This window comes from Diuraphis noxia, unplaced genomic scaffold, assembly GCF_037042655.1.
Source record: "Diuraphis noxia isolate RWA-SAM2 unplaced genomic scaffold, SU_Dnox_SAM2 contig0001, whole genome shotgun sequence".
NCBI classification, from domain to species: domain Eukaryota; kingdom Metazoa; phylum Arthropoda; class Insecta; order Hemiptera; family Aphididae; genus Diuraphis; species Diuraphis noxia.
In genome coordinates, this window is record NW_028301711.1 from 77,087,049 (window position 1) to 77,102,460 (window position 15,412).

The window sequence follows — 15,412 nt, forward strand, 5'->3', positions numbered from 1 at the left end:
GTGTAGAGATACTTTTGAAAAGTTAAAAATGTCTGTATACTTACCTCGACTATGTACTAAAATGTCAAAAAGATCAAACCCTGAAAATAATATTTGATTTAAATAATCGTTTTGATAATGAAATAATAGGAATTTTCGATTTGGTTTGTTTTTACCAGACATTTGTGATTTGTCTTGAACCTAACATTTTTACATAATTGAGTTATTGCCAAAAAAAATTTAATGGACAAATTTTTGGGATCTTCTGTCCAGGCTCCAGAGATTTATTACTTTCCAAAGCTAAATTAAAAAGAGAAATATAATTATAGTATGAGTTTTGGGCAAACAATAATGAAATTAATTTCCGGATACAGCAATTAATACACTTAAATATCCAAATTCTTACTTATAAATAAATGATAATAATATAAAAATGCAACGTTTAATGAATATTATAATATTAGTATAATTAGAACATTACAAATAATTTACTCGTAATTCTCTGATAATTTTTCTCCGTGTATTATTAAAAAAACCCTAAAACATCAAAAATCACCTAAAAATTAAACCAAAGACTGTAAAATAAAATGTAATTTTATACATTTGTAGGTACATTATTTAAACAAATTTGAAGACTTTAATAAAGAAACCAAGATTACAACATTTCCTTTTCAATTAAGTCTTTATTTTTTTTTAAGGACTTACACATAATATAAATAATAACACTAATATAATAATAGGATTCTTACAAACATAAGGTATATCTAGTAGTTAAAAAATAAATATATTTGTATTTAATTATTTATGTAATATATTCATTTTAATATTGGACCACTTAATGTGTTGATGTTAATATCAAAATGTATTGTTACACCATTGCTTGTAACAATTGCAATGGCTATTAAGTATACCGTGTAAGGCTTTAGATCTGAAACTAATACAGAACCTTCGCAATCGTTTTGATGAACTTCACTCACTGTCTTGACTGTCATAGGCTCTGCAATGAATAAAACATATTTAAACTGTATTTTTAATAGTTACAACATAAAAATAAAATGAAAAATATTCAACAAACAACATATGTGAAATGTAGTTCTTGATAGGAATTAAAGGGTAGGTAGGTACCTACATAAATACAGCATAGTTTACAAATCAGTATTTCAAGTCCAAACATGTTTATTGTTCGTATATAAAAAATATAATTTGATTGGGTGAAGAATATTAACACATTATTAGTTTTAAAATACTAACATAGATTCAATAACGTGAAGATTTGTTATTCGTCTTAATGTGTTTATATCAAAAATATATCCAAAATTAAGAAAGCAAATCATGAATGAAATTCATAAAAATAACCATTGTTATTTTTAGTGTACCTAGAACCTATATAATTATTTATTAAGGTAATATAATGTGCATTTTCTATACTCAATAACAATTTCTAAACGTTTTGACTCGTTTTGAACTATTTATATTTATTTTTCGCAAATTTCGATTTTCATTAGTTTGTTTTAAATTATTGTTGATAAAAATATTTTCAAATGGTTAAAAACCTTAAAAATGTAGTAGAAGATTTCTCGAAATTACATTTTTTTTACTCTCACATTTAGACTATATTAGATATTAGATAAACAAATTATAACAATTTTAGTTAGTAATTAAAAATATTATTCACGGGTAGGTACATGAAACTTTTGAATATAGAGACCGATACATTCATATTCAAGAAAATTAATAATAATATTTTTTTTTGCTACTAATTACCATCATTATAATACATTATCATACATTTTTTATCACAATGGAATAAAATTTAGCTCCATACTTTTGATAAAGCATATTAAAATAATGAGTTTTAATACAATAAGTGCCAAACACAACTAATAAACTAATAAAGGCATTTACACGTTTCTGTTAATTTACCTACCACAAGATAAAAATATTGAGAAACAACTGAAATTTATTTTTCCTTTTATTTAAATTTAACACAGATTGAATAATTTTATTCAATGCTCACATGTATAATATATTATACAGCTTAATTGTGATTATTTTTATTGAAACTGTATTGAATAAACTGAAAAATATTATTTATAAATATATTATGCTGATTATTACTTATGTGTTATGTATATTGAATAGTAACTTTTTTTATTTGAATTACCTACCTATAATATTAGTTATTATTATATTTTTAATATAAAACATTGCCACATAAACCATGTTAAATTATTATCTCAAGCTAAGATTTTATGGTTTTACATTTAAATACCTACAGTTGAAAAATAACAAATTTTTTTAATGTAATATATAAATTTCAATTCTGATTTTTTATAATATACATAATATTATGTAAATACACAATATATTCCAAAAATATGGAAAATTTAATGATTTTACCAAATCCATATACCATAATACCATATTGAAAAAAAACAAAACCAAACCTTTTTTTTTAATTAGTAGAAACAATGCATGCCCCTATTGAGAATCCTCTATTATTTCCATATTATATATTCATGCTTTTAATGCAATTACTGGTGAAAGAATTATATTGTTTGCAACAGGTGACAGCTTGGGAATTTCGACAAGCCCAAGACTTGATATTGCGATGGTAATTTTAACCTTGGCCTTAAATATTTCTTACAACTTTATGAAATCAGAGTTCTAAAAAGTGATTCATATATAACTGCTGTTATTATTTTCTTGAACGCAAGACAATGTATATTTATAAAGAAATATTCAAACTTATTTTAACTACCTAACGTGCAAAGCATGAATTATTTCCCGATCCAAATTACTTAAATTTTGATTTCTTAAAAAACCTTTAATTTCTGCCGTTAAAACAATTTTGATACAAATCTGACTATTTATCATTTGTGCCAAAGTTTTTACAGAAAAATCCAAGATTTAGGGTTAATCAACATGAATATAAATAATGACAATTTAAGTAATTTTTGCGGAATATTGGATAGACTTGGGTTTCTTACTCTTGAACTTGTTTTCGAAGGAATTTTTAACCTTAAAACATTATTTCTCCCAAAGGAAATCTTTTAAATTACTTTGACTCAATCTACGTAAATGAATCACTTACAAATAGTAGAAACTAGTACCAAATTGAAATTTAAAAAAAATAAGTCAACTTTTTCCTACGAATACTTGGAATGTACATAAAACTACAATAATGTGACCACCGAACGAATAATATATGTGGATCATGGATTCACAGATTTAATCATTTAGTTGGCCACAGTTATCCGATTATTTGGACACTCATCCACAAAATGAGATCGGAAATAGTGACAAATAAGGCGAAATTAGCCATTGAAAGCATGGATAGGTATACGAAAATATATACCAGGACTTCTTATTATATATATTATTTTTTTTTTTTAGCGATAGGTTATTAAACTGATAAGTCATAATATTAGAAACATTATTATAAGATTTTATTAATGAACATTATAAAAATTGCATTTTTTTTTAAATGTTATTTAATATATTATATTGTTGTATATTATGCATATCGTACTTAATAACCCACATTACAAATCACAATTATCTTAGTCCACGAGACATAGAGAAATATAAATTAACATATTAAATGTTAACAAAAATTAAGTTTAAGTTAAACAAACAAAATATTGACATTTGACTTATGAAAGATAAAGTTAAAAAAATTATCACTTTGTAATAAATGTAATTAATGTATCAAACGCCAATCATAGGTATTTAATTATGATAATCAACAGGTAAGTATCTCAAATGGCATATATTTTAAATATAATTAAGGATAATATTAGATTCAATTTGATTAAAATGTAATGTTTGAACACCGACCATTTTTTGGCGGGTTTTGGCGCAAGCGACAGTCCGGGCAACATATTTGGCCACTTCCTATCCGATTGGTCACTCTGCAATCGCCGCGGACTTGTCGCCGCCGTCTCGGTCGTCTCGTCCGCGTTCGTTGTTGCTGGCGGTGTGGCGAGCGCTCCGGTGTTGTGCGTCGGTATAAAAGGTCCGTCGTCCGTGTTATACCGGTGACCGTTTTTTTGTTGTACCCACGATCCACGTGACTACGTATATGGCTAATGCCCGTCTGTTCCGGTTGCACCTACATTTGTTTACCCTCTTTTCGGCGCACTGTTAATCGGCTCAGTTGCACGAAAGAGATAGGCCATAGATCGCGGACTCACATAATTTATTGTACGCTGTGTCGCCACAATTCGATACACGTGACTACGTATATGGTGCCCGTCCGTTCCTGTCGTATCTACGCTTTAACCCTCCCGGCGCGCTGTTAAAATCGTCTCAGTTGCACGGAAAGGGATTCGGCTGTTGGGGACATCATTATAGTAATATTGGAAGATATCAAACCCACCGATTAATTTGTCCGGATTTAAAGGTATCAACCAACGGAGAAGTACGTTATGTGGAGCTACGGGTGTCATCGGCCAGGTCAGATGTTTTCACCTTCATATTATTATAAGTAACTGCTAACACGACGACTGTTATCAGTGTCTTTTATTTGTATTATTAATCGCCTTCGCGATATATATCTTTTTTATATGTATTATTTGTATTTGTATGATCACGCATTGGAAGCGTATTGATCAGATTCTATTTCATGTTATATTATTTAACTATTAATTATTGTTTAGTAAGCTCTGGGCGCCCATACATATTTTTATTGCAATAATTCCATTGTATTGTTATATTATTGTTAATCGTGTATCATTATATGTACTATTGCGCCAAGCGCCTAAAAGAATGAGTTGTTGTTAGTAAATTAGCAAGGTCACCTTTCTCAAAATCTACGCGAGTCGGAATAGTCCACTGCCAATATACTTGTAAGAACTATTCCGGCGCAAAACATTGGTAGCAGAGCGTGGTTAGGGACCCTGGGGGTTCAGTAGCGTGGATTTTGATATTTATTATTGCTGGTGCCAATTTAAATTTTGTTAAGCTTAGTCTGGGCTTTGTGCGTTTTTAAAAGCTGTATTTTTTATAGCGGTGTGTGACAGGTGCACGGTGTGTCGCGTTTTCAATTGCGTGCTTTCATATAACGATATAGCATTAGGTATACCTAATTAAGCTGCCATGGTTTTATTTTGAGTTCGACGCGGGGAAGTTTTATCTATCATAATGTCCGTCGCCGAACAAGAGATAGACCGCGTAAAACGAATTAAATCGTTCGCTACGATAAAACGTAATACCGCGGTGTCTAATATTAGGTCGGTTCATAGCATGGCATTACGCGTCGTTAGTGAGCCCGATTTAGCCTCACAATTTTTGGTGGCCGTTACCGATTTGGACACACTTTGGATGCAGTTTAAACTTGAAGATGACACTGTCCTAGACTCGTTAGTTAGATTGGGTGAAAGTGACAATTATGCTGTTGATTTACCTTCGGAGGTTCGCGGACTTATTACTGAGTCGAAGGCGATTGCCCTAAAGGTGACCCCGAAAGGTGCCGAGCTTATTGACATGTCGTTTATTAACCCCCAGTCGCATGATAAGCCGGTAGTTAGTCAGCCAGGTGCTTCTAGTGGTCCGCCCAGCTCGTTTTCGCGCCTCCCGGAAATACCATTACCGACCTTTGATGGTGATTTTCGGTATTGGCCTACGTTCCGTGATAGGTTTAAGGCATTGGTCGAGTGTAGGTCCAACTTAACTACTATAGATAAAATGTATTATCTAATCGGTTGTCTGCACGGCAAGGCCGCGGACGCGGTACGCAGTATACCAATTTCGTCCGATAATTACGATTTGGCTTGGTCAACACTAGCGAATAGATTCAACCGTCCCAGAATGGTCGCAACAACCTTGGTAGATAAATTATTAGATTTCCCGTCGTATACCCAGGAGTCATTGTCCGAGTTGAGCCATTTTATGAGCGTATTCAGCGAATGCGTATCATTATTAGACGCACTAGATATCCCGAATTTAGGTTCGTTTATTTTATTCGCGCTTGCATTTCGCCGGCTTCCGTTGTACACCCGTAAGTTGTTTGAAACGAAGACTTCAACTGATTTCCCCTCAATGAGTGAGTTATTAGAGTTTGTCAAGTCGCGTGTTGCAGTGTTAGAAATTGCCGGAGATCAGCCACGTAAGTCAAATGTGGTCAACACGGTGACGAAGTCTGAGTCAAAAAATGCCTCCCAGGTCACTCAATCCCGTAAGGGGGGAGATCGAATTCGCAAGTCCGGGTCTTTATACACGGAATCTTCATTCGTTACCACTAGCCCAAGTAAAGTATGTCTATGCTGCTCCGAACCTCATGCACTAGATTCGTGCAACCGTATAAAATCGTGGACGGTTGACGATCGTGTTCGTTGGCTACGGGAAAAGAAATTGTGTTTCATATGTCTGAGCGCTGATCATTGGGCCAATAAATGTAAGTCGAAATATAAATGTACCGAATGCAACCGTAAGCATCACCACCTCATTCACAAATCATCGGTCGATACGCGCGGCGCTGATACCAACCTCCGCACGGACGCACCATTATGTGCGTCGGCCGCGGCACCGATTTCAAAGTCTACTGCAGTATTACTAGGTACCGCTTTAGTGCACACACGCGACCGGACGGGTACATGGCACACCATGCGCGCGTTATTAGATTCTGCTTCGCAAATTAGCGCCATTACAGTCGCGTGCACGGAACGTTTACGTCTGAAATGCGATCGTTGGACTTCCCCGGTAACCGGTTTAGGTGGCGTGCCCATTGTAGATGTGAAAGGTCGCGTCGAGTTCTCCATACAACCTCGTTTCGCGGTCGAACCCGTATTGAATATACATGCGTGGGTGTTGCCGGCAATTACGGGTGATATGCCGCGCAATACGTTTCCATCAACTGTCAAAGGCCGATATGCGAATCTCGCATTGGCCGATCCGTCTTTTGACATTACTTCTCCTATCGACTTGTTACTAGGGGGGGACGTATTTCCGTCAATAATGGACGGTCGTAAAGTGGTAGTCGACGAAAATTTACCTGCGGCGTTCAGTTCAGTGTTTGGGTGGGTTCTGATTGGCCCCGTTAACAACATCGATTTGCCAATCTATCATTCAATGCCGGTATCTTTAGTATCTATTGAAGGGTTGATGGAGAACTTCTGGCACGTAGAGGAGCCGGTAGCCGCGCCCGAATGTTTCACCGACGAGGGGCGCTGCGAGTCTATTTTCCGCGCCGAAAGCGTACGCCTTCCGTCAGGTCGATTCTCGGTACCGTTACCGTTTCGTGCACCGGTGTCCGATGACGTTTTCGCCGGCTCACGAGATGTCGCCGTACGTCGTTTTGAATCATTAGAGCGCAAGCTATCGGGTGACCATAAACTCCGACAACTATATATTGATTTTATGCGGGAATATACGTTGTTAGGACACATGTCGATCGCTACATCGCCAGGAGTCTATTACATTCCGCATCATGCCGTGTATCGCCCCGACGACGGCGATAAGAAATTACGAGTCGTTTTTGACGCGTCCGCAACCGGTTTTCGTGGGCCATCATTAAATAGTAATTTATTACCCGGCCCGAAGCTACAAAATGACATCGTTGACATCCTGACGCGTTTATCGTCATGCCTTTACGGCCGATGTCGTAAAAATGTATAGGCAAATTTTAGTTTTACCCGAATATAGAAAATATCAATATATACTGTGGAGAGAGTCCCCACATGACAAACTCCAGGACTACGTACTTCATACAGTCACTTATGGTGTAAACTGCGCGCCGTTCCTCGCATTGCGCGTGTTACGTGCAATCGCGTCCGACGATTGCGGCGGCTTCGAGTCCGTACGTCACGCGTTAGAACACCAAACGTATGTAGACGATATTTGTGTGGGCGCAGACTCAGTTGATGAGGCACTGGAATTGCAATCTAATTTAATCACTGTACTTAAGAAATCCGGCTTAGAGTTAAAAAAGTGGGCGACCAATACGCCATCGATACTAAACGTGATTCCTGCCGATAGTAGAGGTTCAGGTCCGTTGCCATTCGATACGATCGACGTGTGTAGTACCAAGGTGTTAGGTATTGAGTGGCATCCTGATACAGACAGTTTTTGTTGTGCGCTCCGCCTAGAACCGGCCCCGGTATATACAAAACGAGGTATATTATCGCTAATCGCTCGAATATTTGATCCGCTAGGCTTATATTCGCGCCGTCAACCTTTTTGGCAAAAACCATAATGCAGCGGACATGGCACATGAGGTTACCTTGGGATGCCCCGCTTCCCGCCGATATCCATTCGGAGTGGTTCGATTTTGTCACGGATTTATCGTCATTGCGCGCCATTCGAGTTCCGCGGTACATACAATCACGTCATAATGCGCCATGTATTTTGTTAGGGCTTTGTGACGCGTCGCAGCGCGGGTATGCGGCTGTTGTTTATGCGCGTATCATGGATGCCCCTCCGGAAAGTTGTATTTTTTTATTAGGTACGAAAACCAAGTTAGCACCTCTTAAACCCTTAACAGTGCCACGCCTCGAATTAAACGCGGCTGTTCTATTATCCCGGTGGCTAGGGCGTATCCGTGATGTTCTCGCATCGCAGTTGAATATAGTCGGCCTCCACGCGTGGTCTGACTCGAATATAGTGTTGTCGTGGTTGACGAGTCCCCACGAGACATTCAAAACGTATGTCTCCAACCGCATACATCAGATACAGACCTTAATGCCATCTTGCCAGTGGCACCACATAGACTCGGGCGATAACCCGGCCGACTGCGCATCACGGGGTATTATGCCGTCAGCCTTGGCGCGATTAACTTTGTATTGGAATGGGCCGCCGTTAATTTATACAGATGTGTCGGGATGGAAACAAGTGCCGCCGTCAGTCATTGTTGACGGGTCACCCGAAATCCGACCTGTAGTCTGTATTACCACTGTCGAGGACGTGCGCGCCGAATGGTGTACTCGCTTTTCGTCGTTTGATCGCATGGTACGTGTGGTAGCGCGCGTCCGCCGGTTTCTTAGTTGTTGCCGTACGGGTAGGTCCGCAGTCCGCCCACCCGAAATATCTATGTAAATCGGAACTTGATGATGCAACCCGCGCGCTTATATTAGATTCACAACGCGTTCATTTTGCATTGTTGCGACATGAGCTGTCGCGTAATATTCGTATATCTTCAAAACCGTTATCAAAACTATCACCTTTTATTGATGCCAACTCGGTAATAAGAGTAGGAGGTCGATTGAGCCATTCCCTACTAACATATGACTGTAAGCACCCGGTACTCTTAGCCAAAGAATCGCATTTCGCCCGGTTGTTATGTGAAAGGTGGCACAAATTAACGTGTCATTCGGGACCACGAGTGATGGCGGCTATGATCTCGCGATATTATTGGGTAATTGCACTTAGGTCGGTGTTGCATGGGGTCATGTCCCGGTGTACCTTGTGTGTGCGTTTGAACGCTCGGCCTGTCCACCCGTTAATGGCCGATTTACCAGCTGCGCGCGTTCAACAATGTAGGCCGTTTAGCCGTGTAGGCATCGACTTTGCCGGGCCACTGCAAATGCGTGAACTTAAACTTCGAAAATCACGCACATTTAAAATATATATAGCTGTGTTTGTTTGTTTTACCGTTAAGGCTGTACATTTAGAAGTGGTTACTGAACTTTCTACAAACGCTTTTTTGTCTGCGTTCGATCGCTTTGTTGCCCGGCGGGGCCTACCTAGTGACATTTATTCAGATTGCGGCACAAATTTCGTGGGGGCTAATAAACAGTTGCACACGTTAGTCAATAGTCCGGAGGGTCGGGTCACTATAGCAAATTCGCGCTCCATGTGTGAGTGGCACTTCAATCCGCCAGGTGCCCCGCATTTCGGGGGCCTTTGGGAGGCTGCAGTGCGTTCAACTAAAAGGTTGCTAATACGAGTCATTGGGGTTCATATTTTTACATATGAGGAATTTACGACCGTACTAGCTCGCATAGAGGCAGTACTTAATTCTAGGCCGTTAACACCCGCGTCCACAGACCCTCGAGATCTAGAGTGTTTAACACCAGGACATTTTTTGATAGGTCAGCCTTTATTAGCCGTCCCCCCGAGATCCACTAATGACGCACAACGAAATGTTCGAGATAGGTGGAAGTTACTCGATCAATGCCATCAGGCGTTTTGGAGGCGATGGTCCAGCGAATATTTGACCACCCTTCAAGAGCGATCAAAATGGACCCAAAGGGTTGATAATATAAACGTTAACGACATGGTCGTAGTTATCGATAACCACAGTTGTCCACTAATGTGGCGGCTTGGTCGGGTCACAGGAGTCACCCCCGGGACTGATAATGTCGTACGTGTCGCAACCGTATTGACCAGCACTGGTTCGATAACACGGCCTGTGGTCAAGTTAGTACCCTTACCCGTCGATGAGTAAGCTCGAATCAAACGTATTCCCCGCACCGATCACCTGTCACTAACTTAGTTTATTTTTAAGTTCATATGCGCTTACTGAATCACCCTGGATACCTTTTAGCGACCGTAATATTATTATTATTATATTTTTTATTGTCTATGTCTAATTATATTCTTCTGGTATGTATGTACGTTCTTTGTATTATTTAATTGTTTTATTTTACCGGTACTACTGTTTTATGCGTACGCGATTGTATATTATTTATGGTAATGGAACACAGTGTTTGTTCTTCAATTACAAATTTGTAAACTAGGTTTGTTTTACTTTTTACCAAATTCTTAATCTTCTTTGAATCATAGTTGTGCGGACCATATGTCCTTTGTTTTATTTTGAAGTTTTCTTTGTATTTTTTTTTTTTATAATCACTATGTTATATTATACTGTATCACCTGACCTGAGGCCGGTGTCGATCTCGCAGTCTGATTCCACCATATGTCACCAATCGAATGTCCAATTGCGGATCTGATATTCCGATGTTCAAATTCCAGCGACGTCCAGTGATGCCGAGCCTCACGGGGGGAGGATGTTTGAACACCGACCATTTTTTGGCGGGTTTTGGCGCAAGCGACAGTCCGGGCAACATATTTGGCCACTTCCTATCCGATTGGTCACTCTGCAATCGCCGCGGACTTGTCGCCGCCGTCTCGGTCGTCTCGTCCGCGTTCGTTGTTGCTGGCGGTGTGGCGAGCGCTCCGGTGTTGTGCGTCGGTATAAAAGGTCCGTCGTCCGTGTTATACCGGTGACCGTTTTTTTGTTGTACCCACGATCCACGTGACTACGTATATGGCTAATGCCCGTCTGTTCCGGTTGCACCTACATTTGTTTACCCTCTTTTCGGCGCACTGTTAATCGGCTCAGTTGCACGAAAGAGATAGGCCATAGATCGCGGACTCACATAATTTATTGTACGCTGTGTCGCCACAATTCGATACACGTGACTACGTATATGGTGCCCGTCCGTTCCTGTCGTATCTACGCTTTAACCCTCCCGGCGCGCTGTTAAAATCGTCTCAGTTGCACGGAAAGGGATTCGGCTGTTGGGGACATCATTATAGTAATATTGGAAGATATCAAACCCACCGATTAATTTGTCCGGATTTAAAGGTATCAACCAACGGAGAAGTACGTTATGTGGAGCTACGGGTGTCATCGGCCAGGTCAGATGTTTTCACCTTCATATTATTATAAGTAACTGCTAACACGACGACTGTTATCAGTGTCTTTTATTTGTATTATTAATCGCCTTCGCGATATATATCTTTTTTATATGTATTATTTGTATTTGTATGATCACGCATTGGAAGCGTATTGATCAGATTCTATTTCATGTTATATTATTTAACTATTAATTATTGTTTAGTAAGCTCTGGGCGCCCATACATATTTTTATTGCAATAATTCCATTGTATTGTTATATTATTGTTAATCGTGTATCATTATATGTACTATTGCGCCAAGCGCCTAAAAGAATGAGTTGTTGTTAGTAAATTAGCAAGGTCACCTTTCTCAAAATCTACGCGAGTCGGAATAGTCCACTGCCAATATACTTGTAAGAACTATTCCGGCGCAAAACATGTAATGATCGTTTATTCCCGTTATTTTATTATATAATATTATATATGATATTTCCAATAATCAATTTGTTCAATGAAGATAAATCATCATATTTGAAGCTTCGGTTTCTTATAAGTTGGATCAACTATTTTTATATGAAACATTCATATTTTTTCCTAAGATATATATCAATGAGTTTTCGCGTGATTATGATAATATTAATGAATGATCAGAAAACTAAAATAAAAAATTACACAATCTGAGCAAAAATGTGTATTGTGAGGTAAAAAAAGTTAGGTAGCTTCAGGTTAGGGATTATTTTATTTAATCGTGAAGGATCTAATAGGTATGACCCCACTGCATAAATTTCACAAAATACTATTGTAAATATGACTAGGTATGTAATACAATATTAACTAAATGCTTAAACTTAAGAATATTGAGTTTTCATTAAAAACCTCTTACCTCTGCAAAGGGGATTATTTATGGCAACTATGGGACAGTAAAATATGTGATATCCAACAATTAAACCAGTCTTGTCATCACAGTAAACTTTCCAGCTCAAACCCACAAACGTCGAACCAATCACACTAACCCAAACGTTCTTTACATTGCCATTGACTAATCAATCGTAAAGTGATTTGTACAAAATGTATATCAATAAAATAAATTAGTATACATAACAAAATTTTATTATTACAGAAAAGAGCTTATAAAACAAATGCAGTTAAATAATTACGTACAAGATTCCCACACCATTCCACTACTGCTGGCTTTAAGGTTATCAATACCATTTCTCATTGGATTTTCGCTATTAACACTTATTGCAAAAATATATTTTTCCATATCTTCGATCAAAGTAATGTTGTAGCGAGATACTGAAATTGGTAAATGCATCCAGTTCATAAAACCCTGTAGAGAAAAAATATTAATCCAGTCATTAGGTATATCAAAAACGTTGGATAATAATTGTAATTACAAATTAGAGTAAATTCTTGAAGTGAAACTTCTTTATAGAGGGTACCCACGAGAAAATAAAATGATTACCAACCTATCGACCGTCACGAAAAATTAGATAGCGTGATGATCAATAATATGGTCTAACAATCACGATACTGTAGGTTAAGTATTATGTTAAGCAAATCCTACATATTATAATAAAATATACCAAATATTATTTTCTATTTCGTATTTCTAGTTTCTACTTTCAGTTCAACATTTTGTAACGAGACAAAACACTATACACCATGTTAGATACTAGCGCGCTTCTGTGTCAGCATTATAACTATGACACAAATTCGTCACAAAATCCAAAATAGATGGCGCCCCCGTTTTTGTGTTTGTCCGCCACCCAATGCTATTTGACTTATATTACTCGTAAAATATTCAATTTACTCATAACAAAAAGACCACTTATAGCTGTAAATACAATCAGAAATAGTAGAAAAAGAGTTAATAATTAATAAAATTCATGTTACATCACTACCCATCTGTCTACGAACAATTATAGTATTATCATAGAAATATGAGCACATCGCTCTCGGCAAAAGATTACATCTTTCCCATTATATTATAATATAAGTGATTTTAGGGACATGTGATCTATCCGGTATAAAAATTCAGTGAATATAGGCACACTCAACTTTAAGTACCTAATCTCCTCTCTATATAATTTTTATATTAGAAAAGGCAGAACAACCCGTCATATATATAGAAAAAAAAATAATGCACAATAATATATAACCATTAATTCTAAACACTAGTAATTCAGAGCTGCTGATGGACGATAGCTAATTTAAATTCATGTACAGGGCCTATGGAAACACTCACGGTCTTTGCCTATGAAAACATTCCCTTCTAAATACTGTATTCCTTAATAAATAATTATTCTTGTAAATTCATCGGAAAATTAAATGAATAGAAATGAGTATATAAATTAAGTGAATTCCATAAATATTGTACAAAATTGTATGAACAAAAAATTAATGACACCAGAAAATTTTAGTAATTTTGCATATAATATTAAAATAAAATAAATTTAATTTCTTTATACATGTTTTTTGTGTATATAATTATTACTCTTATCCAATTTACTTTACGTTGATATCAGTAGTTATATAGCCTAAGTACCTATAGAACATTTAGTATTAAAATAAATACTGATATTATCATATTATTTCTATATTATCATATTATTTATGCATAATAATATACTTTGGAAGTTTAAACTATTCGCGAATTATATATTTAAATTACACCAATATGACTAAACTCGTTATTCTTAGTTATTTAAAATCTAATTTCGTCAAAATTTGAACTTAAAATGCTTATGAAAAAAAATTATTTGTATTTATAATATTTTTCAACTGCAGCTATCGTAACAATATACTATCAAGAACCTTGATTAATTTTTTAAGCTTTTAGGCCCATTAAATAAAATTGTATTAATTAACAGTGTTTGTTAATCAAAATGTTTAACTACATAAATTTATTTTGAACAAAATTAAATCTATAAACTCTATTTATATATTATAAAGACGCGAACGACGTTAACCTTATCAATTTCAATTTAATAATTATTATTACTAAATTATAGAGACTCTATAACCTATCATGTTTCAAGGAGTAATATTTAGGCAATTCATATGACATGAACATTTCGATTTCGTTTATGTGTGAGTAGTAAATGATAGTGAGTGTTGCTTCCGAGGATCGCTGTCATATCACACCGGGCAACCGCCGCCGGATGCAACTCACGCACTCGCAGTATATGCCAAAACATCACAAAAATAAAATATTAAAACTTCTAAAATCGGCAGTAAATTAAACATACTTTTGGAAGTCTGATTTTAATTTCGAAATTATGATTGAATTTATAAGCTTCTATATTATGTTCTTTGTTCTTTATAGAAATTACTTATTAATTAAAATAAGTTGTGCCCAAAATAAATGATAATTAACATTTTGCAATAATTAGGTATTATAGACCTCATTTGTGGACATATTTTTTAAGTGATGTTGTCTTTTTCATGACGTTACACTTCATTCGTACGGAAGACTCGTAAGAGGATTAGCAACGCTATAGAAACAATGCTTATTCACATACGTTTAAGGTTTATATAAAGTCTACTGGCTACTAATTCCATCGGATACTTTTCATATTAAATGTTTAATTATTAATTCTTATACTGGGTCTTAATTCATACATTTTTTCCAAATTAAACAAAAAAACACCTGTTGCCAAATAAGAATTTTGGTATAAGGTCAATAAGTATAAACTGTATACGAGGAAATCGATGTATAGAAACGATAAACAATATTGCCGGAGGAACGAACAGATGGAATCTATGGCTAATATAATATCGTCGTCATCACTTGTAAACACCCTTGTACGTTGGCCTTGACATACCTACAACATTGTCGAATTTAAGACCATTTCGTTAAGATGCCAGGTAA

At 36.4% G+C, this 15,412-nt stretch overlaps 1 protein-coding gene across 1 annotated transcript; it reads right to left on the minus strand.

Moving 5' to 3' along the window:
• Positions 1-785: 785 nt before the first annotated feature.
• On the minus strand, positions 786-13,058 carry LOC149061770 (uncharacterized). The gene is made up of 3 exons (XM_089217225.1): positions 12,700-13,058; positions 12,422-12,577; positions 786-976 (listed from the first exon to the last, which is right to left on the minus strand). The coding sequence occupies exons 1-3, from the start codon at positions 12,860-12,862 to the stop codon at positions 795-797; spliced, it is 501 nt and encodes a 166-aa protein (XP_089073351.1). The 5' UTR covers positions 12,863-13,058; the 3' UTR covers positions 786-794.
• Between the last annotated feature and the right edge of the window lie 2,354 nt (positions 13,059-15,412).

Coding starts and splice junctions, on each gene's coding strand:
- LOC149061770 (XM_089217225.1), bottom strand. CDS start 12,862: ATGAACTGGATGCATTTACCAATTTCAGTATCTCGCTACAACATTACT. Junction 12,578..12,699: donor TGGAATGGTGTGGGAATCTT/GTACGTAATTAT, acceptor ACGATTGATTAG/TCAATGGCAATGTAAAGAAC. Junction 977..12,421: donor AAATAATCCCCTTTGCAGAG/GTAAGAGGTTTT, acceptor TATTCATTGCAG/AGCCTATGACAGTCAAGACA.